Source organism: Scylla paramamosain, chromosome 8, assembly GCF_035594125.1.
Source record: "Scylla paramamosain isolate STU-SP2022 chromosome 8, ASM3559412v1, whole genome shotgun sequence".
Classification (NCBI taxonomy): Eukaryota; Metazoa; Arthropoda; class Malacostraca; order Decapoda; family Portunidae; genus Scylla; species Scylla paramamosain.
Genome location: NC_087158.1, coordinates 11,133,700 through 11,159,923, shown reverse-complemented (window position 1 = coordinate 11,159,923; position 26,224 = coordinate 11,133,700). Strand labels below are relative to the sequence as shown.

Here is a 26,224-nt window from a genome sequence, read left to right as displayed (position 1 = left end):
TTCAACAGTGAATCCTTTGCTACTCTGCTTCCTGTAAATAACAAACTAAGGAAGGGAGGTTACCGCTGCCATGTCACAACTGTGAGGGGACAGCGGTGGGCGTGAGTGGCAGTGTCGATGGTGAAGGTGGATGAGGATGGTCCTTAAGTACTTTTCAGAGTTCAGTGATTGAGCGGTACTATGCATCCCAGGTAAATGTGGACTCCAGAGAGCTCTAAAGACGGAGAATCCGTCATGCTGAGTAAGTGTGAGGCAGGTAGTGCTCAGAGTGAGTAAATAGCAGGAATGTGAGACAGAATCCTGGCTAAAATGTAGCTACTAGTAGGCCTGTGCTATGTGCGCGGGGGTGGTGTCTGGCGACGCGTGGCAGTGACGCACGGTGCGACCGACGGGCGTGCTGCAAGCGGTGTTCGCAGAACTGCGGCCTCCGTGCGTGTCGAGATATGGGGGAGGATTTACATGACTCCTTTTCCTGAGAACTGACGGGAAAATGAAGTTCTTCCTCCCCACACCAATGTCTGACTCAACGCAAACGCACACTGCCACCTCATTACACTCACAACACTGTAATCACTGCATTGCACCACACAACACACTGCACCGTGGTCCGGGCTTGTAGGCCCATCCAAGGTTGGAAATTGGCATGCCATGGGTGGTGTGGTGAAGCGAACTCCATACATGGACATATAAGGCCCCTGTCCAGAGTTAGCAGGAAAGAGGGATGGGTGAGGAAAACTGGCAAAGACGACACAGAGCACCTATTTTAATAGAAGCAGTTTTAGCTAGAGATGAGATGTGAAGTTTCCAGTTTAGATGACTAGTAAAGGACAGACCGAGGATGTTCAGTGTAGATGAGGGGTACAGTTGAGTTGAGGCACTGAACATTACTAAGTTTGCTCAGCCCCAATCAGAAATTTTTGAGAGATCAGAAGGCAGGCATTTTGTGGCTTCCCTGGATTAACTGTTTACTTTTTGAAGGGTTGAACATCTACGAAAAGACGTGAAAAAGTGCAGGGTTGTATCATCAGCATAGGAGTGGATAACACAAGAAGTTTGGTTTAGATTACCACTGTTAATAAATAAAACTTAGGAGAAAAACAGTGTCCATCTACCACAGCAGCAATAGAACAGTCAAAAAGGAAACTTGAGATGAAGTTACAGAGAAAAGGATAGAGGCCTAGGGTAGTTTGAAAGTCAAAGTTTTGTGCAAGACTGTATCAAAAGATTTTGATATATCTAAGACAGCAGCGAAAGTTTCACCAAAATCCCTGAAAGTGTGTGTTTTGTCCTCACATCTGGTGTGATTCAGCGCTCTGGTTGTGCAGTACCATTACATCTAAAACTGTGCGTTTGTGTGTTGTCTCTCTCTCTCTCTCTCTCTCTCACAGAGAGAGAGAGAGAGAGAGAGAGAGAGAGAGAGAGAGAGAGAGAGAGAGAGAGAGAGAGAGAGAGATTTCTCAGTACCATTCCCTCCCTATAATTTTTCACTCACTCCTTACCTTTGCTGTTTATATTTATTCTTTCTACTTTTCCTCCGTCCTCCCAACCTCTTCCTTCACCCTTCCTCCACTTTCTTACCCCATGTACTCTCCTTCTCCAGTTATGTCCCTTTCCCCTTTTTCCTTTCCTCTCCCTTTCTCTTTCATCTTGTCTCAAACCTCCCTCCCTGTCAACTCCCCTCCCCCCTTATTTGTGAGAGAGAGAGAGAGAGAGAGAGAGAGAGAGAGAGAGAGAGAGAGAGAGAGAGAGAGAGAGAGAGAGAGAGAGAGAGAGAGAGAGAGAGAGAGAGAGAATTTTATTATTAATAATGTTATTAGTAACAATACTTGTGCTTAATGTACTACTGCTTCAACTCCACGGCACTAGTCTCCTAGTGTTGACATGGGGTCCCCGGCTGGCTGGGCCATGTCTGGCAGGTCTGAGTTGCCAGCTGTGTATTTTCCTTGCAGTGTTACCAGGTCAAGTGAAGATACTACTTCTACTACTACTACCACCTCTCTCTCTCTCTCTCTCTCTCTCTCTCTCTCTCTCTCTCTCTCTCTCTCTCAATAAGATATATGATCACTATTTAAACAAGATATATGATCACTATTATGTTGCTAAATGTGCATAGTCTTTTTTTCTCTCTCATCACGACCACACATCGACAGGACGACTAGAGAGAGAGAGAGAGAGAGAGAGAGAGAGAGAGAGAGAGAGAGAGAGAGAGAGAGAGAGAGAGAGAGAGACTGCACATTTAGTAATGTAATAGTGATATGTCGAGGAGAGAGAGAGAGAGAGAGAGAGAGAGAGAGAGAGAGAGAGAGAGAGAGAGAGAGAGAGAGAGAGAGAGAATGTTGCAGCTGGTAGTCGCCTGAGGATTCAAATGGCCAATCACCTCCAAGCTTTTATGAGATGTGATTGGTTTACATGTGCGTGTATTTACAAACACATAAGGCTTGAAATTCAGAGTATTTCAGTACATAGATGTATACATAGTATCTCTATAATTTTAGTTACTGATGCCTCAAGTGGTGTTTTGTCGTATGAACATTTAATAAAAGATTCATTCTACATGGCTAGCGCCTTATATATATATATATATATATATATATATATATATATATATATATATATATATATATATATATATATATATATATATATATATATATATATATATATATATATATATATATATATATATAATTTTTTATTTATTTATTCTTTTTATGTAAGAAGGACACTGGCCAAGGGCAACAAAAATCAATAAAAAAAAATGCCCACTGAAATGCCAGTCCCGTAAAAGGGTCAAGGCAGTGGTCAAAAATTGGTAGATAAGTGTCTTGAAACCTCCCTCTTGAAGGAATTCAAGTCATAGGAAGGTGGAAATACAGAAGCAGGCAGGGAGTTCCAGAGTTTACCAGAGAAAGGGATGAATGATTGAGAATACTGGTTAACTCTTGCGTTAGAGAGGTGGACAGAATAGGGGTGAGAGAAAGAAGAAAGTCTTGTGCAGCGAGGCCGCGGAAGGAGGGGAGGCATGCAGTTAGCAAGATCAGAAGAGCAGTTAGCATGAAAATAGCGGTAGAAGACAGCTAGATATGCAACATTGCGGCGGTGAGAAAGAGGCTGAAGACAGTCAGTTAGAGGAGAGGAGTTGATGAGACGAAAAGCTTTTGATTTCACCCTGTCTAGAAGAGCAGTATGAGTGAAACCCCCCCAGACATGTGAAGCATACTCCATACATGGACGGATAAGGCCCTTGTACAGAGTTAGCAGCTGGGGGGATGAGAAAAACTGGCGGAGACGTCTCAGAACACCTAACTTCATAGAAGCTGTTTTAGCTAGAGATGAGATGTGAAGTTTCCAGTTCAGATTATAAGTAAAGGACAGACCGAGGATGTTCAGTGTAGAAGAGGGGGACAGCTGAGTGTCATTGAAGAAGAGGGGATAGTTGTCTGGAAGGTTGTGTCGAGTTGATAGATGGAGGAACTGAGTTTTTGAGGCATTGAACAATACCAAGTTTGCTCTGCCCCAATCAGAAATTTTAGAAAGATCAAAAGTCAGGCGTTCTGTGGCTTCCCTGCGTGCTATGTTTACCTCCTGAAGGGTTGGACGTCTATGAAAAGACGTGGAAAAGTGCAGGGTGGTATCATCAGCGTAGGAGTGGATAGGACAAGAAGTTTGGTTTAGAAGATCATTAATGAATAATAAGAAGAGAGTTGGTGACAGGACAGAACCCTGAGGAACACCACTATTAATAGATTTGGGAGAAGAACAGTGACCGTCTACCACAGCAGCAATAGAACGGTCAGAAAGGAAACTTGAGATGAAGTTACAGAGAGAGAAGGATAGAAGCTGTAGGAGGGTAGTTTGGAAATCAAAGCTTTGTGCCATACTCTATCAAAAGCTTTTGATATGTCCAAGGCAACAGCAAAAGTTTCATCAAATTCTCTAAAAGAGGATGACCAAGACTCAGTAAGGAAAGCCAGAAGATCACCAGTAGAGCGGCCTTGACAGAACCCATAATGGCGATCAGATAGAAGGTTGTGAAGTGATAGATGTTTAAGAATCTTCCTGTTGAGGATAGATTCAAAAACTTTAGATGGGCAGGAAATTAAAGCAATGGGATGGTAGTTTGAGGATTAGAATGGTCACCATTTTTAGGAACAGGCTGAATGTAGGCAAACTTCCAGCAAGAAGGAAATGTAGATGTTGACAGACAGAGCTGAAAGAGTTTGACTAGGCAAGGTGCAAGCACGGAGGCACAGTTTAGGAGAACAATAGGAGGGACCCCATCAGGTCCATAAGCTTTCCAAGGATTTAGGCCAGCGATGGCATGGAAAACATCATTGCGAAGAATTTTAATAGGTAGCATGAAGTAGTCAGAGAGTGGAGGAAAGAGAGGAACGAGCCCAGAATCGTCCAAGGTAGAGTTTTTAGCGAAGGTTTGAGCGAAAAGTTCAGCTTTAGAAATAGATGTGATAGCAGTGCTGCAATCTGGTTGAAATAAAGGAGGGAAAGAAGAAGAAGCAAAGTTATTGGAGATATTTTTGGCTAGGTGCCAGAAGTCACGAGGGGAGCTAGATCTTGAAAGATTTTGACACTTTCTGTTAATGAAGGAGTTTTTGGCTAGTTGGCGAACAGACTTGGCATGGTTCTGGGCAGAAATATAAAGTGCATGAGATTCTGGTGATGGAAGGCTTAAATACTTTTTGTGGGCCACCTCTCTATCATGTATAGCATGAAAGCAAGCTGTGTTAAACCAAGGTTTGGAAGGTTTAGGTCGAGAAAAAGAGCGAGAAATGTACGCCTCCATGCCAGACACTATCAACTCTGTTATGCGCTCAGCAAGTAAAGACGGGTCTCTGACACAGAAGCAGTAGTCATTCCAAGGAAAATCAGCAAAATACCTCCTCAGGTCCCCCCAACTAGCAGAGGCAAAATGCCAGAAGCACCTTAGGTTAGGGGGACCCTGAGGAGCGATTGGAGTGATGGGACAAAATACAGATATGAGATTGTGGTTAGAGGAGCCCAACGGAGAAGAGAGGGTGACAGCATAAGCAGAAGGATTAGAGGTCAGGAAAAGGTGAAGAATGTTCGGTGTATCTCGAAGACAGTCAGGAATATGAGTAAGATGTTGCACCAATTGCTCTAGGTCGTGGAGGATAGCAAAGTTGAAGGCTAGTTCACACAGGATGGTCAGTGAAGGGAGAGGAAAGTCAAAGCTGGTGGTAAACATTGAAGTCTCCAAGAATGGAGATCTCTGCAAAAGGAAAGAGAGTCAGAATGTGCTGCACTTTGGAAGTTAAGTAGTCGAAAAACTTCTTATAGTCAAAGGAGTTAGGTGAGAGATATAAATTTTGTTTGAGAGTGACTTTGTAGTTGTAGCCAGATGGTGGAAAACTCGGAAGATTCAAGAGCGTGGGATTACTTTACAAAATTTTCCAGTTGCTTCACCTTTAAAACACAAATCTGCAGCAGAATTTGCACAGTTCTTTTTAGATATCATATGTGAATTTGGCTGTATAGAAACATTGATCACCAACCAAGGGAGAGAATTTGTCAACGAACTGAATGACATCACATTTGCCAAGTTATAGATAGATCACAGAATTGCTTTAGCCTATCATCCGCAAACAAATGGATTGCAGGAGATTTAATCAAACCCTCAAAAAAACTCTATATATCGAACGTGTTTATGAAAAACAAAACGACTGGGATATGCACATAAAGAGAATGCTATTTGGATATCGTATTTCGGTCCATGCCAGCGCTGTCACCCCTTTCACTGCCATATCTAGGAGAGATCCCATGCTTCCAATCTACCTAGATACTGGATCATGTGAGGCGGTAGGAACTAGGGTAAAGACAGCAGAGACTGTTAAAGAGCTACAGAGAGATTGTTGTCAGAAAAAAGGCAGCTGAAGAAAAAATCACTATGAATATTACTAAAGCTCAAAACAGACAAAAGAAGAACTGTGATGAAAGACATACATCTGAATATAATGAAATAGTTGAGGGCTCATTAGCACAATTAAAAAAGCAGCAAAAATAATCACTGAAAGGGAGGAAAAATAGAAGCAAAATACATAGGCCCATACGAAGTTGTTTCTCTTGTAAGCAAAGGACGCGCAAAACTGAAAAACGTTGCATCAAATAAAGAACAAAAAAACTTATACCACATAGTGAATTTATAGGTGTACAAACAAGATGGCACGAACGGTTTTATGCAAGATGACATCACTGTAGCAGAAGAACCATACAACGCATCTGTGAATGAGCAACAATACCCTGAACAAACGGGAGTCCTATATATTCCAGCACAAGAGAAAGTAATTTTACTCATGTTTGTAGATGAGGAAGCTTTCAGAAAGGTGGAAAAAGGAAAACAAGTCACAGAAAATGAAATAGAGTCAAAACAAGAGAAGCTCTTGGTATGCTCTTAAAGATGTTTACAAATACATGGATGCAATTACAACACTTCATGCAACACTTAGAGCAAAGAAGGACGACATTCCAGGGGCAAGGATATGTCAAGAATGTACAGGAATGTACAGATGGACGCTAAGTGGTCGAGTGTGAGTCATGTTGCGAATAGTACCACACTACTTGTCTTAGAACAACACAATTATAAGGCCATAAACACAAAATTATAAGGCCTTATGGAGCTGTCTTAAGTATAATCCAGTCCCACAGTCAAAAAGACAATAGATAAAATGAATTAACGCTCCTCTAAAATCCGTGATTTTTAATTGCTTTTTAAGTACTTTTTTTTAGTTGGTCTTCCAATAAAGACTTCTTTTTTACCATTATCCTGATAATCTGATAATGACAAGTATAATGAGGCATCACCATTGTTCTACCTGAAACTGCTTTTGACTCCGACATAGACAGCAATGAAATAATATCAGTAACCAAGGAACATGACGGACGACATGGTTTAACATTATGATGTGCTGCCTACATACTATCATTGACAGCATTGACAGGGTGACAGCATAAGCAGAAGTATTAGAGGTCAGGAAAAGGTCAAGAATGTTGGGCGTATCTCCAAGATGGTCAGGAATACGAGTAGGGTGTTGCACCAATTGCTCTAGGTCGTGGAGGATATGAAAGTTGAAGGCTAGTTCACCAGGATGGTCAGTGAAGAGAGAGGAAAGCCAAAGCTGGTGGTGAACACTGAAGTCTATAAAGAATGGAGATCTCTGCAAAAAGGGAATAGAGTCAGAATGTGCTTCACTTTGGAAGTTAAGTAGTCAAAGAATTTCTTATAGTCAGAAGAGTTAGGTGAAAGACATACAGCACAGATAAATTTAGTTTGTAAGTGACTCTGTAGTCGTAGGCAGATGGTGGAAAACTCGGAAAATTCAAGAGTGTGGACACGGGAGCAGGTTAAATCATCGTGCAGATAAACGCAACATCCAGCTTTGGATCGAAAATGAGGATAGAGAAAGTAGGAGGGAACAGAAAAGGGGCTACTGTCAGTTGCCTCAGACACCTGAGTTTCAGTGAGGAAAAGAAGATGAGGTTTAGAAGAGGAGAGGTGGTGTTCTACAGATTGAAAATTAGATCTTAGACTGCGAATGTTGCAGAAGTTAATGAAGAAAAAGTTGAGGGGGTGTCAAGACACTTAGGGTCGTCAACAGAAAGGCTGTCCGACCTAGGGACATTTATGGTCCCCTCCCTAGATGGGAACTCCGAGGCTGGTGTAGGAGTCGCCATGATGATTTTGAAATTTTTGAGTGAAGGGTTATTAGGTGCTTGTAGTTTTGTGTGGAGGAAGAGAGTTGTTTTTAGACGGCAGGCTGTGACTGCCCCCTTGTGTTGTAAGACACAAAGGGAAATGTTCAGTGAGGTCACAGCTGAGCTTAATGATAAGTTCACAGCACCCCCTGAACAGTGCTTTAGACCTCAATGGGAGTAATTATCGTTTCAGACAGACTATGCGCAGGAGAGGATAATGATCTGGCTTGGTGATGGCACTGAGGGCGCGGTAATCACCAGTGACCTGCCACTCTCCTGGCTTGCTCCTGGGAGTAAAGGTGTAAAGGAGATGCCCTCAGTGATCTTGAAGGGTGAATGATGCCAGCAATCAACAAGTTTTGGAATGCTTCCTTCGCTGTCTTCAGTTTGTCAGGTGGTAGACATCTGGAAGAGGCAAAGATAGGTGATGCACTTCCTGTGTCAACAAAATAAGAGGCTTTAAGTGTAGAAGTTTTCACTGTTTCTATCTGATGTGGTTTCATGACAGATATGTACTTTTCAAGAAGGTTCTGCACTTGTTTATGAAAACACAACACTTCATTTACCACATAACAAGGAGTCTGTTTTAAAGCACCAGATAGCACTGTGTTACACTGTCACGTACGCTGCTTGCCTTACAGTCAACTATTAAGCCAAAATGCGATAAGAAGTCATGGTCCAGAAGTGGTGTAGTAACATTAGCCACTACAAACACCTAGGCCGATGTCCTTTTCAGTTCTGGTAACTTAAGGTGTAGCAAAACTTCCATAAATCTTAATGTTTTCTCCACTAGCACTAGAGATAGGCACAGGAGTTGGTTTGAGAAAGTGTCATGTGATCTGTGTAAAGTCTATGATAGTCACATCAGCACCAGTGTCTACCACAAACTTGATTCTTGTAGTGCCAACAAAAGCTGTGACTTCTAGGAGTGGCAGGCCAGTGGCAGCAGTACAGACCTGCCCATGTAGTTTACAGAACCTGACGTGGAAGCTGTTATTTTAGACAAAGTAGGCCGATTTGGAGAAGCAGGTCGTGAAGATGGCCAAGTGTGGAGAGATGACAGCTAGTTAAGCCATTGGCACCAGGGTTTGCAAATTTGAGCTCTTGACCCAAAGTAAATGTGAGCCTGATAAACTACTGGTTTCTGGCCTTCGTGAAAAGGCTTTACCTTGTAATTCAGCTGACTGTGATTAAAACCGTGCCTCAGGTTCCTAGGCGGCATAGTGGATGATTGAACTATGTTGTGTCTGCAGCAAGACACTGCGGCTGTGATTTGACTAAGTAGAAACTCATCGCCTTGTTTTGTTAGTTGATTCTGTGGCAAATCCTTTTGTGCAGCCAAGACAGTACCAATTATTGATGGGAAAGCTTGTGTAAATTTGTGTCGCACTAAATCTTCACTGACACCCACCTTGTTAGAGAAGATGAGTAACTCATTCATGTAGGCAGACAGCCATCCAGTCATCGTTGCGGTGGAGATTAGTTGTTCAAACAGCTCCAGCTTCGTCTGTTCAAACATCTGGATCACTTCAGGCTTCACATCCCTGAAAGATCTTGAGTTCAACGTTCCCACAGAGAGCTGGCCAACAACCCTGGGTGTAAATGCTGATAAAATGTGGTAGAATTTAGTCACTTCTGTAGTGATGCATTGTAGGTGAAATTGAGCTTCCATTATGATGAACCATCCTTCCACTGATGAATCCAAGAATGGAGGTGGTTTGATGGAAACATATTGTGCTTCACCTTTCACCCTCTGCTCTTCATTTTCACCCACCTCATCACTGTCACTCTGGTCACTTGTGTTACTCTGGGGTTAACAGTTGTGGGGTTCATATAGTACTTCAGTGACGGAGTGAGTAAAATGAAGTCCAGCAAGGATGTTTCTTGGGAATGTATTGAGGCAACAGTATATAGTAGCCAGAAGTAAACTGTGTACTGGCCAGGAGCTGACTGATTCGGTGGGCAGACACAGCTATGAAGTAAACTAATGCATGAAGCACTGAAGCTTCGTTATATGACAAAACATGAGTGAAACTAAAGAAGGCAACAATAATATAAACATAACCACAATAACCATCATTAACAACTCACCAAGATAATCATTACAATAAAATAATTTACATAAGTGTCACATGTAGCACTGTGCCATTGTTTTGGTTTCTCATCCACTCTTATATTGCAAGTTGCATACAGACCGCTTAGGTGGTTTTAATATCCGTGTAACATTTATAATGTTTCTAAGTGACTTTTTTTTATTTATATATATTATAAATGTTTAACAATAAATAACAGCTGTTAGATGATGTAAGACATATCTGGTGTGGGTTACATATGCTGAAGAGGAGGTACAGTGAGAAACAAGCTTCTTTCTCCCAATAAATTCGTCTTTATTAACGTCCGATAATTTTTTAGGAAGTTGGTGCTAATAGATTGTGACAATTTGGCTGTTTTTCAATGATTTATTACTAGTAGTATTATTAGTAACAATATTTGTGCTTAGTGTATTACTGTTTCAACTCTGCAGCTATAGGCCTAGGCTTAAAGACCTTGGCATCTGTATTACAGCCGCATTAGATGCATGCTAATTATTTGACACCTCTTTTTCAAGTAAAAAAAAAAAAAAAAAAAAAAAAAAAATGTGTCTAATGCGCTGGCAAATATGGCAGTGCTTATATTTCTAGTATGCATTGTAACAAGTTATGTGAGTGACTATACTAACGAGAGCTCATAGGAGGTACAAGGTTCCCATTATTCTTCCCCTGTGTTCCACCACAACTACACTGAGCTGCCACCCACTTGTGCTTTGGGATACAGACGGTAAGGGTAGGACTTGCAACAATAATAATAATAATAATAATAATAATAATAATAATAATAATAATAAACATGTAATAGGTGTTTTAAGGTGCAGGTCAACTTAAAGGACTTTTCTTCAGCTGCTGGGGGGATTTTGATTTTTAGACACATCACAGACATGCTGGTCATAAAGAGACCGCCTGCATGCGCCACGCCAAGTGTCGTGCTGGTTGCAGCGAGTGACATATCCCTGTAAATTATTTATTTATTTATGTATTTATTTATTTATTTTTCAATATGTAGAGATTTATCTGCATTCTGATCACTATCATGTTCATGAGAGATTTTCCTACTTAATGTAATAATATATTTCAGCATTCAATGATTACCTGTTGAAAATAGCGAGCATAAGTAAAACGTTTTAATTTTTTTTTTTTTTTTTTTTACATCTTCACAATTCAGCTCATCGTAATACCATTTCCTTTTTTGTTTTGTCAGATTTTTTCCATACATCTTTATTCTACAGTCACTTCTGAGTCTGATGGTGTCAACCAAAATTGGCTATCACGTATATGAAGTGAGGTATGGCATATTATTTGTGCATTTTGCACACTTGATAAACTGAACTATGCAAAATGCTGCAAAATGATGGATCTGACGGAGAAATGTCATAAAAAAAAAAAAAAAGATGTGCCATCAAGTGATAGACACCAAAAAGTGTTCCTGGTTAAATCATCATTCCACCCTCCAGGGGCCAGGTTGAGTGGAGGGTTGTAGAGATGTTTGGTAACAATATTAGAACCCTTTTGCTCTGCTCAGGGAATGATAATAATAATAATAATAATAATAATAATAATAATAATAATAATAATAATAATAATAATAATAATAATAATGATGATGATAGTAATCTCTCTATCTATATACCAGGCTAGTAATTGTGACAGCATTATTTCGATCTTGATGCGCTGCCCCATGCTAGTTTCCCGCACTTCACATAAGAAGCTACTAGTGTTGGCTAGGCTGGCCTCTGAGCCGTAAGTACCAGGCTGTGCACTCATTGTACCACCATAGTTTACTTCAATATATATATATATATATATATATATATATATATATATATATATATATATATATATATATATATATATATATATATATATATATATATATATATATATATATATATATATATATATGACAAACTTTTACTACATGTTTCATTGACACACCATACACATTACAAACTTAACTAGAACATATGGTAGCGATGGTTGGATGGAGAGGATAGTTTGGCATCCCAGTTTCCCGTGTCTGACTTTCTCCTGCCTGCTACTCATGCCCTCCACCGCCACATGTGCTAGCTGCTGATTTTAAAAAAGGTTTGAACAAAAAGTTGCCATTGACTTCAATCTTCACCTTGTGCCTTCAGCTACATACTACAGCTGGGATGGAGGGTCAACTTGCCATCATAGTATAGTTCCATGCCTGTCTCCTTTGCCCTTTCCACATCGACTGCTTTGCTATTTTATTATTATTATTATTTATTTATTTATTTTTTTTTTTTATGTAGAAGGGGCTTCAATGAAGGGCAACAATTATATGGAAAAAAAAAAAAAGCCCCGGTGAGGTAGTGGTTTCCAGAGTCAAAAGCGGCATAAAAATTAAAGCATAAGTGTCTTGAAACCTCTCTATTGAAAGAATTTAAGTCATAGGAAGGAGGAAACACAGAAACAGGAACGGAGTTCCAGAGTTTACCAGAGAAAGGGATGAATGATTGAGAATACTGGTTAACTCAGGTGGACTGAATAGGGGTGAGAGAAAAAAGTCTTGTGCAGTGAGGCCACAGGAAGAGGGGAGGCATGCAGTTAGCAAGATCAAAACATCAGTTAGCATAAAAATAGCAGCAGAAGATGGAAAGAGATGCAACATTACAGCAGTGAGACAGAAGCTGAAGATAGAGGAGAGGAGTTGATAAGACAAAAAGCTTTTTATTCCACCCTATCTAAGAGTGGTAAGAGTGGGAACCCCTCCCCCCAAAAAACATCTGAAGCATACACCATACATGGACAGATAAGGCCCCTGTACAGAGCTAGCAGCTGTGGGGGGTTGAGAAAAACTGGTGGAGATAACTCAGAACACCTAACTTCATTTTAGCTAGAGATGAGATGTGAAGTTTCCAATTTAGATAATAAAGGACAAACCAAGGATGTTTAGTGTAGAAGAGGACAGTTGAATATCATTGAAGAAGAGGGGATAGTTATCTGGAAGGTTGTGTTGAGTTGACAGATAGAGGAATTGAATTTTTGAAGCATTGAACAACACTAAGTTTGCTCTGCCCAATCAGAAATTTTAGAGACAAAAACTCAAGTGTTCCATGGCTTTCCTGCATGAGCTTTTTGCTTCCTGAATGGTTGGATGTCTATGAAAAGAAATGGTAAAATGTAGGGTAATTTCATCAGTGCAGGAGTGGATAGGACATGAAGTTTGGTTTAGAGAGAGTGGGTGACAGAACAAAACCCTGAGGAACACCACTGTTAATAGACTTAAGAGAAGAACAGTGACTGTCTATCATAGCAGCAATAGAATAGTTGGAAAGGAAACTTGAGATGAAGTTAAAGAGAGGATAGAAGCCACAGGAGGGTAGTTTGGAAATCAAAGCTTTGTGCCAGACTCTATCAAAAGCTTTTGATATGTCTAAATCAACAGTAAAAGTTTCACTAAAATCCCTAAAAGAGGATGGCCAAGACACAGTAAGGAAAACCAGATCATGAGTATAGCAGCCTTGATGGAACCCATACTGGCAATCAGATAGAAAGTTGTAAAATGATAGATGTTTAAGAATCTTCCTGCTGAGGATAGACTGAAAAACTTTAGAGAGACAGGATATTAAAGCAATAGGACAGTAGTTTGAGGATTAGAAAGGTCACCCTTGCTAGGAACAGGCTGAATCTAGACAAAATTCCAGTAAGAAGGAAAGGTACATGTTGATAGAATTGGAAGAGTTTTGATTAGGCAAGGTGCAAACACAGGGGGTACAGTTTCAGAGAATAGGAGGGACCCCATAAGCCTTCCAAGAGTTTTTAACCAGCGAGGGCATGGAAAACATCACTGTGAAGGATCTTAATAGATAGAATAAAATAGTCAGAGGGTGGAGGAGAGGGAGGAACAAGCCCTGAATCATCCAAGGTAAAGATTTAAAAAAAAGTTTGAACAAAAAGTTTAGCTTTAAAAATAGATGAGATGGCAGTGGTGCCATCAGATTGAAACAAAGGAGGGAAAGATGAAGAAGCAAAGTTATTGGAGATGTTTTGGTTAGGTGCCAGAAATCATGAGGATTAGATCTTGAAAGATTTTGACACTTTCTATTAATGAAGGAATGAAGTGTTGGAGAACAGATCTGGTATGATTCCAGACAGAAATATAAAGTGGATGAGATTCAGGTGATGGAAGACTTAAGTACCTTTTGAGGGCCACTTCTCTATCATGTATAGCATGAGAACAGGCTATGTTATACCAAGGTTTGGAATGTTTAAGCCAAGAGAAAGAGTGAGGAATGTACACCTCCATACCAAACACTATCACTTCTGTTTTGTGCTCAGCACACAGAGAGTGGTCTCTGGGATGGAAACAGTAGTCATTCCAAGGAAAATCAGAATTATCCCTCCTCATGTCCCCCCATTTAGCAGAGGCAGAATGTTAGAAGAACTTCAGCTTTGGGGATCCTGATGTGAGACTGGAGTGATAGAATAAGATACAGATACAAGTATGAGGTTGTGATCAGAGGAGCCCAACAGAGAAGATATGTAGGGTTACAGCATAAAAGGAAGGATTAGAGGTTAGGAAAAGATCAACAGTGTTGGGGTATCTCCAAGACAGTCAGGAATACAAGTAGGGTGTTGCACCAGTTGCTCTAGGTCATGGAGGATAGGAAAGTTAAAGGCTTGTTCATCAGGATTACCAGTGAATGGAGAGGAAAGCTAAAGCTGATGGTGAACATTGAAATCTCCAAGAATGGAGATCTCTGCAAAGTGGAAGAAAGTCAAAATATGCTCTACTGTGGAAGTTAAGTAGTAAAAGAATTTCTTATAATCAGAGAAGTTAAGTGAGAGGTATACAGCACAGATAAATTTAGTTTCAGAGTGACTCTGTAGTCATAGCCTGATAGCGAAAAATTCAGAAGATACAAGAGTGTGGGCACAAGAACAGGTTTAGTCATTGTGCACATAGATGCAACATCCAGCTTTGGATTGAAAATGAGGATAAAGGAAGTACGAGGGAACAGAAAAGGGGTTACTGTCAGTTTAGTAGAGGAGAGGTGGTATTCTATAGATTGCAAATGAGATCTATGGCCACGAATGTTGCAGAAGTTAATGAAGAAAAGTTGAGGGGGGGCGTCAAGACACATAGGGTCTATACCAGAAGAGCAATAATTTTTGGTTCCCTTCCCAGATGAGGATTCCAAAGCTGGTGTAGGAGTCACCATATTTAATTTAGAATTTTGAGTGGAGGATGCGTATGTGTAAGTAAGTGCATGTAATTTTGTGTAAAGGAAGAGAGTTGTCTTTAGAGGGCAGGTTGTGACTGACTCCTTGTGAGACAGAAAGGAAAATGTTTAGTGAGGTCACAGCTGGGTTATTGATGAGTTCACAGCATCCCTTGATCCTGTGTTTGAAACCGCAATGGGAGTAATTATTGTTTTGGCAGGTGTCTACTGCCTCCTCCTCCTTCATGCCTGCTTCTTCTGTGACTTTGGACTTCTCAGCTGCCAGTCTTCACATCCATACTACTTCATGGACTGCTTTGCTGTGTTCGCTGTGTTCCTGTCTGCTTCTTATGCAACTTTTGAGTTCTCAGCTTCCAGTCTTCTCATCAATGCCACAACATAGGCTGCTTTGCTGTGTTCTTGTCTGCATCTCATGTGACTTTGGACTTCTTAGCTGCTAGTCTTCTCATTCATGCAACCCATCAACTGCTTAGCTGTTGTTCCAGTATGCTTCTTATGTGACTTTGGACTTCACAGCTGCTAGTCCTCACATCTGCCCAACTTCAGGACTTTTTTGGTCAAGCTTGTTCCTGTATACCTACTTTTGTCAGCTTGTGCTCCTATCAGCATATGATATTGCTCTGCACCTGGCTTTCCTGCTGGTTTTTGCATATCCTGCCAGTTGCCATTATGCCTGCTCCTGCTGCTGCTGTTTCCTAGTCAGGTTTTCCCTTCCTGCTTGCCTAATTGCTCCAGCTAGCTTATATTGCTGCCATTTTCCCTGTGATTTCTTTCATGCCTCTTGGTAGTTTTTCAATGGCTGAATACTCTGCTATGATATCATTATTTGTGTTACAGCACAAATTGATACACATAGGTATTTCTTGATGTTATTATTTGTGTCTTTTGTTCACACAGTATACACATACATTTATTATTTTTATTTCTATTGCATGTGACCTGTGTATCACCCAGTGTGCTTGTGTCACTCCATATCATGTTTTGTTTGCAATGAGGGTGTAACTAAGATGTTGGGCTGAGCATTGTGATGGCATCATTTCCAACTTTGTATGCTGCCCTATGCTGCTGTTTCCCATGCCTAACCTGACAGGCTGGTTATGACTAGGCTGGTCTCAGAGCAGTATGCGCCAGGCTGTGCACTCCTTGTACCACCATAGTTTACTTTGATTTCAAGCAAGCTCTTACTACATGTTTCATTGGCACTCCTGGCCACACCATACATATACTAAAAACAAGTTAAACTCAACTATAATACAATCCCACACAGTGAGGACCAAACATACACACATCATCTTTGACCCATTGGCACCTGTGTACATAATTCTGCAGCTCTATTTATCATCATCAATATCTTCAGTGTACTTATCTATATCTGATGTCTATTCCTATGAACTCTCTCCAAGGGGATGACAATAACAGATTTCCACAGAGCAGCATCTTAAAGGGCAACTGGAGAACATACTGCAAAAATTCCAGGTAATATATATTTGTGCAATAGTTGTATTAACTGGTGCTCAGTGGATGATTGGGCTAACACCTCAATGTCACAGAATCATCTGGATCATCAAAAATACCTTACCATTTTTGGAAAGAGTCTCTTAGAGAGGATTCTTTCACTGAATAATAGTCTTAAACTACCCTGTCATTCAGGCAACCCTGAGTATTCCTTATCTACAGCTGAGCTAAGTTTGATGCCAGTCACCACTTATTTACTGAAGAGCTACTTCTGAGTGGCAAAATTATCATTGCACCTGTGAATCTCCATCACCACTTTGAGGATAGTAAAAACAGACAAGGATGAACAAATCCCAGCCCAGTACTATCTTGGTTAGAATATAGAAGACAGTAAGAATACAAAAGATGGCATATGTAAGAGAACAGCATATCTTCATTTTGGAAGAGATCACCCACCACCAGTTATTATCATTATTGACTAACTGAACATCAACAATGTTAACTTAATGCTGCAACATTCTGCTTGATTGTCTGTCAATGGTTTTAGTTACTGTGCTAGTAACAATAGCAACTATCCCCCCAAAATTGACCAGGATGGATGGAGTAATTGCCACATGTCACTGCAAGGCAGGACAACAATACCCATTAATTGGGATCTGTTGGGATCCCTGCTATACAACACTGATGAATGCTTATGGGAGTGCCATCTGTAGATCACATATTCCAGCTGGGTTTCACTTTGTTTTCTCATCATCCTGCCTTTCTTCCTACTTGCTCCCTTGCTCCTTTCCTGCCTCTTTTTCACCATCTCTGCCATACATACAGTCTTTATCAGTAGTTATTGTTGGGAACACCATTGTATAGGATTTGTGCCAAGTTATATCATCATTATTATTATATGTTCTGCTGTAAACAACATATTTTTGCTGTCTTGGATTAACTGAGAGCTACTTATACATTTTCCTGTAACCTTGTAACCTTGCTGAATGCTTGAAAACTGCTGGTGACTAAGTTTTTCATGCTTTGGGGTAAACTATATCTGAAATGAGAACTGTGAGTACTTTTCATGTTCACCTTCATTTTACCTTATGGTAAAAAAAAAAAAAAAAAAAAAAAAATCATCAGCAGGTGCCAGCATCCACCTGAGCACATTTGATTGATGCTGAATGGGTTTATGATAATAACAATATTACTGCTACAACAATAACTACTACTACTACTACTACTACTACTACTACTACTACTACTACTACTACTACTACTGTTACTTATTATATTATTATTATTATTATTATTATTATCAATATTTATAGTTTCAGAAAATACATGCTTTTTGGAGTAAAGAGAGGTGTTGTATGGTTTGGTGATTTCAATTCACTTTAAACAGGTCCTGGGTTTGAATCTTGGGGAAAACTGAGGCAAACTGGCAAGTTTTAAATTGATCACTCCAAGATGTAAGCTGTAATTTTGCTTCCAATCAAGAGTAAAAAAAAGTGTGTCATTATTTCAAGATATAATCTATGCCATACCCTCTTAGGGAAACAAAACTTTGTGTATACAAGTGTTCATAATTGCATTTGTTAGTAACATAATTCTATAGAGAGAATGAGAGACTCAACACTAGGAAGGTGCCTGGCCCTAATGATGTCTCTCTCTTCCTGCTGAAGCACTGTGCAGATGAGCTGACATGGTCCCTTACACACGGAGAGACGATGAATTTGTTAAAAAGAGTAAGAATGGCATTGATTTCCATGCTAAGACCAAGATTGAAATATGTGGCAGTGGTGTGGTCTCCTCATACAAAGAGGAATATTATAAAATTAGAAAGAGTACAAAGAGCAGTCACTAAGATGGTTCTGGAGTTGAGTAAATCAACCTATGAATAGAGATTAAGAATGTTAGAAATTCCTACCCTTGAAAATAGGAGAGAGAGAGAGAGGAGATTTGAATAGAATGAATAGAATGAATATAGAATGATAAATGGTATGGAAAATGTGGACAAAGAAGGTTTCTTAAATTTAGACACACAGAGTACAAGGGGACAAAATAAGTTGAAGAAAGTTAACTGTAGAAGAGACATTAAAAAGTATAGTTTTCCTCACAGAAGTGTGAACAAATGGAATGAACTCAGTGAAGATGTTGTAAATGCTGAAACTGTCAGTGCTTTTAAGACCAAACTAGATAGATATAGAGGCGGGATACTATGACATTACTTCTCTCCCATAAACCACAACTAGGTAAAACTAGGTAAATGCATCTTTTGGCAATGCCTACATACCAGCACCTGGCCCACTGCATGGAAGGAGGTTCAGGTCACACCCATACATGAAAAGAAGGATAAAGGAGACCTAACAAACTACTGTCCCATCTCCCTCCTGTCAGCCTGTCAGCTGCACATGGTGCTCTCACAGTGCTGCATAAGACACAGGTACATCAATTACCTCACCTCATGGCACTTTAGGTCCCCTGGAGGAGAGTGGTAGTGTCTGACATCCTCCTTGAGGTGCTGAGGTAGTGCTCAGTGAGGTGTCAGCATGCCTTGTCCCATGACACCACGGTGCTGTGGAACACCATCTCAGCAGTGGATGTCACCAGGATGTCCTCCCAGCAGATGAAGTGTGTTGCTTATGCCTGGCTTCAGACACCTACCTGATAGTGACAATAATGCAGGGTGACAAGAGAAGTGGAAATGCCTGACAGTGACAGTGCCATGAAGTACCAAGGATGAAATAATGTGTCTGACAGTGACAGTGCCTTGAAGTGATGAAGGAGTAATAGTGTGCCTGATCATAACAGTGACTTGAAGTGACAAGAGAGTAATAGTGTGCCTAACAGTGACAGTGCTGAGAAGTGGAGATGTAATAATGTGCCTGACAGTGACAGTTTAAGTTAGTGATCAGGGAAGTAAAAGAGCCTGATAGTGACAGTGCCAAACAATGACAAGGGAGGTGTGAGTGACTGATGACAGGGCAGTGACTCCCTCGTTTACAAAGTTGTCCTGTGGAGCAGCTTTCAGATGAATGACACTAGACAGTGATGACTCTTAACTTAATAACAAAGCTCCCTTTTAAAAAGTAATGGAATCTTCTTTTCTATGTACATACTCCTGTGAGGTCCACTCAGCATTGCCAATGCTGGCCAAGATAGTAACTCTAAAACACTAGTAGTGAGCTTCTCTTGACCCATTCATTGGTGGTAGGGAGTAAGGAGTTGGAGGGGTTGAGAGGTAACAGAGGTCTCCCTACCACCAATGAATAGGTCGAGCAAAGCTCACTTCTAGTGTTTTGGAGTTACTATCTCGGTCAGCACTGGCAATGCTAAGTGAACCATGCAGGAGTGTGGCCAACTGTTCATAGTGTTTAAATGAAAAGAGAGAGAGAGAGAGAGAGAGAGAGAGAGAGAGAGAGAGAGAGAGAGAGAGAGAGAGAGAGAGAGAGAGAGAGAGAGAGAGAGAGAGAGAGAGAGAGAGAGAGAGAAAATATATAAACAAAGACAGAATGATTAAGCTCTTCTTTTATTTGTGTAATTTTTCAGGATACACTAAATTTGTGAATGTCATCCCAACTGCCTAAAAGTACATGCTACCATAACCCATGTGACAAACACATTCTCAGGGTAACAGGCGGTGACAGCACGTACAGCCAAGGTGACGTTATCTCCTCGACCCTCAATTATTTCACGGCCAATACTGGAACTGTGAAGAAAAAATAACTTTAATTTGTGGCAACTAAACTTTGTTTTCCTAGAGTGACTAAGTGAGAAACTTGATTGAGGGAAAACAATAAAGACTAGTGGAATAAACAGATCTGCAAACAGACAAAAACACATAATATGAATCTTCTGGGTAATGAAAAGTAGTCAAACATAAAACATCAGAGAAATGCTATAGTTTTGAATGTCTTCTTTTATGTTCTTTGTGACCATGTTTCATATGTCTCATGTTCTGGAAAAATGAGAACATTGTAGGCACAAAATAAAATTTAACATGATCAAGACAATGACTGAATATTTTTATCCTGATATCCTTGGTGTTGCTGGTTTGAAACCTCTGTCCACATGTTACCTTGTTCTGAATCCTAGTTTATCTCCTTTATCAATATCTTATTCCTTGTCTTTCCCTTCCATGATAACCATCCTGGTGCTGTTCCAGTCTCAGTTACATCGGTGAACCATCTGCTGCTTTTTATTTCTTTGGCCAAATCCACTGGTTCCCATTTTAAGATTTGTAAGTAGGAATAAATAAGTGTTACCAACCATCAAATTGAAATCCATTGACAGTTTGATTCTGTTTCTTATATAATCATTAGATTAAGTCTTTGGATAGTCAGTCCATCATGGATTTTGATTTTTTAAAAATATATGGAAATAAGGGAAGCTGCAAGAATCTATCAGGCCTATATGTGGTAGTCCCTGAATGAAACATACATACCTATTTCCACTATCATCCCCATCCATAAATTTGTATAATCTTATTTTAAAGTTCCCTAATAACTCAGCACTAACAATTGGATTACTGAGTCTATTCTATTAATCTATTACTTTATTTGAGAATCAATTCCTTCATATCTCTTTCTTGAATCTAAATTTTTCAAGCTTGGACCCATTATTTCTTGTTCTATCCTGATTACCAATTACTGATAATTTTGCTTATGTCACCCTTCTTATAACCCTTATACTACTTAAAAAAGTTCTATGAGGTCCCCTCTTAAGCTACATCTCTCAAAGGAAAGTAAATTTAAAAGCTTCAGTTTCATTTTGTAAGAAATACTCATCCCCTGTATCCTTTTAATCATTTTCCTTTGTACTGTTTCTAATAGATCTGTATCCTTCCTGTAATATCAGGACCAGAACTGCACAGCATAGTCTAGATGAAGTCTGACCAGCACCTAATGTAACTTTAATATTACTTTGGAACTTCTACTTTTAACACTTCTAAAAATAAATTCTAATACCTGATTTGCTTTATTTCTGGCCTCTACACATTGTTTTGTTAGATGGAAATCAATGCCAACTATAACTCCTATATCTTTTTTGTTCCCTGAACTTACAAGTACCTCATTTTTTATTGTGTACCTTGTGTGAGGGTTTCTTCTACCTACACTAGGTACTTTGCATTTGTTAATATTTTTTTTTATTTTCACTGTTCTTTTGTTCTACCTTGTGGTCTAAGGTACTCATAATGCTTCAAATGAATGGTGGTCTCAACTTGCAGGTTACTTCCTTAGAGGAGATTGTTTGCATCTGTGTTCTATCTGCTCTGCCCTGCATTGAAGTATTCTGCACACTTTATGTCATGTGAATCCATTATCAAAGCATATCTTCTACAATGATCTTCAGGAAAAGCTCTTGTATGAGATGGGAGGAGAGAGGAATTGCAGCAGAACATACAATGACTCCAAAAGCAGGTACATAACATGCTGACACTTTTTATAGGACTGATTCAAGACCATGATTTTTTTTTTTCATGTGTGTTTGTGTATATTTACCTAGTTGTCTAGTTGTAATTTACAAGGCCTGAGCCCTTAAAGTTGTGCACACTTATTGCCGATACTACATCCTCACTTAGGTTGTTCCAAACTTCTATATTTCTCTGTGGGAAACTATACTTCTTTACATTACTCAAGCATCTTCTTAGTTTTTTGCTGAGCCCTCATGCGCAACTTGTATTTCTTACTTCTCTTAGAAGCAGTTTCTCATTATCTGTTTCTTCCACTCTATTCCACAATTTATAAATTAGTATTAAATCTCCCCTTTCTCTTCTTTGTTCTAATGTTGGCAGATTAATTTCCTTTAACCTGCCATCATATGTTAATTCTTCCAGTTCTGGAATCATCTTCATTGCCATCCTTTGAATCCTTTCTATTTTTTTTCACGTTTCTTCTTGTGGGGCAACCACACTGATTCAGCATATTCCAGCTTTGGTCTAGTCATAGTGTTAATTATCATTCTCATCATTATCCATGTAGTGGAATGCTATTCCAATATTTTTCACCATTTCATATGTATCTCTGAATATCTTTTCTACATGCTTCTCCGACTGTTGACTATCCTGTATTATTACTTCCAGATCTTTCTCTTCTTGTACTCATATTATTTCTTCATTTCCCATTTTATGTCCATTTTGGTCTCTTTTCACTTTTTCCCATTTCCATTACATGACACTTTTTCACATTAAATTCCATCTCCCATTTCTTACTCCAATTCCATATTTTATTTAAATCCTCTTGTAGAATTTCAGTCTTTTTTGTTTCTATATGTTTATGTAATTTTGCATTGACTGCAAACAAGCTCTTTACTCCTTCAGGCATATCATTTATGTAGACCAATACTTTTGGTGCCAGCACTCATCCTTGTGGTACTCCATTATTTACTTTTCTCCACTTCGGTTTTACATCTTTTACCACCATTCTTATTTCTCTTCCCTTTAACTTTTCATCCATTTTTTTTTCACTTAATCATTCTATGTTTTCTAACTTCTATAATACCCTGCTGTGGGGGAACTTTGCCAAAAGCCTTTTTTTAGATCTAAATAGAGTCTACCCATCCACCCCTCTCCTATGTTATATCAGTCACTTTAATAAAAGCTCATCAAATTTATTACACATGATCGCTTTTGTCTAAAGCCATACTGTTTTTCTGTTATTATATCAAGTTTTTCCTGAAATTCTGTCCACTGTTTCTTTATAACTTTTCACAGATCTTACATACTATGCTGGTCATTGATATTAGCCTATAGTTTATTGGTTCTTCTTTCTTTCCAGTTTTATAAATTGGCACTACATCTGATCTCTTCCATTCCTTAGGGACTTCCAGTTGATATTGAGCACTTAATTATATCATATACTGGTTCAATTAGTTCTTTCCTGCATTCTTTTAAAATGAAACCTGATACTTCATCTGGTCCTGTGGTTTTCTTCTCTTCTAGTTCCTCCATCATTTTATAAACTTCTTTAAGTATTATAATTTCCCATATTTGCTTTTGTGTGTTCTTGTCTTGTGGTTCTTTAAATTCTGATTCTTCTGTGAAAACTTGTTGAAACTTTTGTTTAGCAATTCACTCATGTCTTTTGGGTCTTCATATGTTTCATTTTCATCCTTCAATCTTTCAAATTTTTCTTTTAGTTTAATTTTCCCAATTATGAATCTGTAGAAGAGTTTTGGTTCATTCTTGCACTTTTCAACTATATCCTTTTCATTTCCTTTCTCTTCCTCTCTCTTTATTTTCACATAATCTTTAAGTCTTTATTTTTTTATTTAAATTTCTTTTCATTCTTATCCATGCTCCAACTCTTTTTTTTTCTTTGCACTTGTACATCTTCCAGTGAACCACACCTGTTTTTTTTTTCCTTTAGGTTTATATAATGGGACATATTCATTCATTCCTGCCTTATATATTTCCATAAAAATGTCATACTTATTTGCAACTCATTTTGTTCTTTTTAGCTTTTCCCAGTCAATTTCTTCATAAAATTTCTTAAGATCTATATTTGCTTTCTCCACAGTTTCTCCTATTTTCCTTTTATGATTCATCCTCTTCACTGACATCATTCTTGGTCTCTACTTCTATCATTACATGGTCACTTTACCATGGGGCACACATGTTTGTATTAGGTCTAGTCTTGCTGATTTGTCATCTCCCCTATATCTTGTATTTTCAGTCACCCATTGCATCATTATGTTTTTCATAGCTTCAGAAATCTTCCTCCCCATGCAATCTCATTTCCTCCTGGTTCAAATATTTCTCAATTTATTTCTTTGCAGTTGAAGTCACCATCCAATAATACTATTTTGTTACTTTTGATTAATTTACTCAGACACTGAATGGTATCTTCTATTATTTTCTCATATTCTTCCTTGTTCCAAGAATTTGTTTTGGGTGGTACATAGGTGTCAACATTTCTCCATTATTATTCTCCGAGTTAACAGTCACTAATTCTACATTTTCTTCTCCATACTGCACTATTTTTTTTCACCTCTTTTCTTGTCATTATCATTACACCTCTCCCTTCTTTACCAATCTTGTCTCTTCTCCATATATTGTAGTTATTGTTAACGACTCTCTGGTTTTCTTCTTTTATGTTTGTTTTTGTTAAACATACCTTCAGATTTTTCCACACACCATCTTTGGATTTTTCTCTTTTAAATAGTCTTCTAATTCCAGTTTTCTGTGTATCAATCCACCTATGCTGGTAAACATTGCATTTATTCCTTCAATTTTATTCTTCTTCTCTATTCTATTTTTGTTTATTTCTTTATCTTTATGTATCATTTCTTTACTCTATCTCCCAAAACTCTCAAAATTTTAAAATGTTTTTCTTCTATTCTTGATTCATTCTTCTCTTTACCCTCTTCATACATTTCTTTATTTTTTTTTTTTCATTCTTCTTCATTTCTGTTCTTCATGTATATATCCTTGCAGTCTTCTACTTCTTTTAGTTAGGATGTTCTTTCTAGTATCTCTTCTGCTGCTTGTTGTGATTTTAGTCTTATTTTTATAGATCTTGTTTTGCCTTCCATATAAAGCCCTAGTCTAACAACTTCCATTTCCTTGAATTTAGTGTCATCTTCATCATTTAGTTTCTTCAACAAATCCTTCACTGTTTTTTATTCTTCTTTACCTCTTTTCAATTTGTATGTTATATTTTTGGCCTTTATTCCATAAACTATAACTTTTTTCTTCTTATCTGCCGCATCTCTTACCAAATCTTCATTGTTTTTCAATGCCTTTACCACTTTCCTTTCTACATTTTCATTTTTTCTTTCACATGCTTATTAATTATTTCCTTGAAGTCTACATTTGCTTTTTCATTTTTTTATTTTCCAGCCTTTCACTTCATCCATGACTCCCTCTCTCACCCTCTTCTCACCTTTCACTTGCTCTGCTTTCAAATCTTTATTTTCTTTCATTACTTTCTCCATGTTATTTTGTAATTCTTAATTCTTTTAATATTCTGTTATTCTCTCATTCTCATCTCCTCCAGTTCTGCTTTCAGCTTGAAAATTTCTCAATCTTTTCCTATTTTTTTTTTTCAAATTATCCTGTAGGAATTTTACCTCTTCTATCATTATTTTCATTTTCCTCTGCTGTTCTGCATCATTTTCCACTTTTCTCAATCTCATTTTCAAAACCCTATTTCACTTTAATTTCAGTCCTGGTCACTAAATCCATCTAAGTTCACTTTACCCCTTGGGTCTGAAATTGCATACAGCATTTTTGTTTGTCAGCTAAACCATGAATCAAAAACACTTGCTATTTCCTCACCTATGGAATAACACTCAATCACTCAGACCCTACAAACATAATCCCTAGGCTGTCCTCTTCCAGGTCCAGTTACTAGTGTGAAATCTCTATAAAATCAACTCTTTACTGGCATTTGTTGTTATTGTTGATGTATGTGTGCATTTACCTAGTTGTGTTTACCTTGTTGTGAGATACAGGATAAGAGCCACACTAGGCTCATGCTGTCCCATTTCCATATTGACTTTTATCCAAATTTTCTTTAAATTTATGGACTCTCCTATGGTCTTCTTTTCTTGTACTGATGTTTTTATCCATTACTAAGAACTGAACCAATGCATGATCACTTTTTTCTATTGGGTTCTTATGCTTCAAATGCTCAACTATAACTTGTTCCTTGGTAAAAATTAGATTGAGTCTTGATGGCATTTCATTTCCTCTGAATGTCGTGTCTCCTTTAGCCCAATGTGTAAGAATATTCTCAATAGCCAACCAACTCC

The 26,224-nt window shown here is 38.7% G+C and overlaps 2 protein-coding genes across 5 annotated transcripts in view; both read right to left on the bottom strand.

Moving 5' to 3' along the window:
• Positions 1-2,758: 2,758 nt before the first annotated feature.
• Positions 2,759-11,439, bottom strand: LOC135102784 (uncharacterized). 2 transcript variants are annotated; one of them, XM_064008291.1, is made up of 2 exons: positions 9,140-11,439; positions 2,759-8,133 (listed from the first exon to the last, which is right to left on the bottom strand). In XM_064008291.1, exon 2 carries the CDS (start codon positions 5,222-5,224, stop codon positions 4,100-4,102), a length of 1,125 nt encoding a protein of 374 aa, XP_063864361.1. In that variant the 5' UTR covers positions 5,225-8,133; positions 9,140-11,439; the 3' UTR covers positions 2,759-4,099. Both variants share the same exon structure in this region, with proteins under 2 accessions (XP_063864361.1, XP_063864363.1).
• Positions 11,440-19,984: 8,545 nt separating this feature from the next.
• The window catches only part of LOC135102783 (centrosomal protein of 76 kDa-like), a 158,040-nt gene continuing 151,800 nt past the window's right edge, over positions 19,985-26,224 (bottom strand). For all 3 annotated transcript variants that reach the window (XM_064008289.1, XM_064008288.1, XM_064008290.1), the window contains one exon: positions 19,985-20,180. In XM_064008289.1, coding sequence (XP_063864359.1) covers positions 20,042-20,180 — 139 coding nt within the window. In that variant the 3' untranslated portion in view covers positions 19,985-20,041. The remainder of the gene's footprint in view (positions 20,181-26,224) is intronic.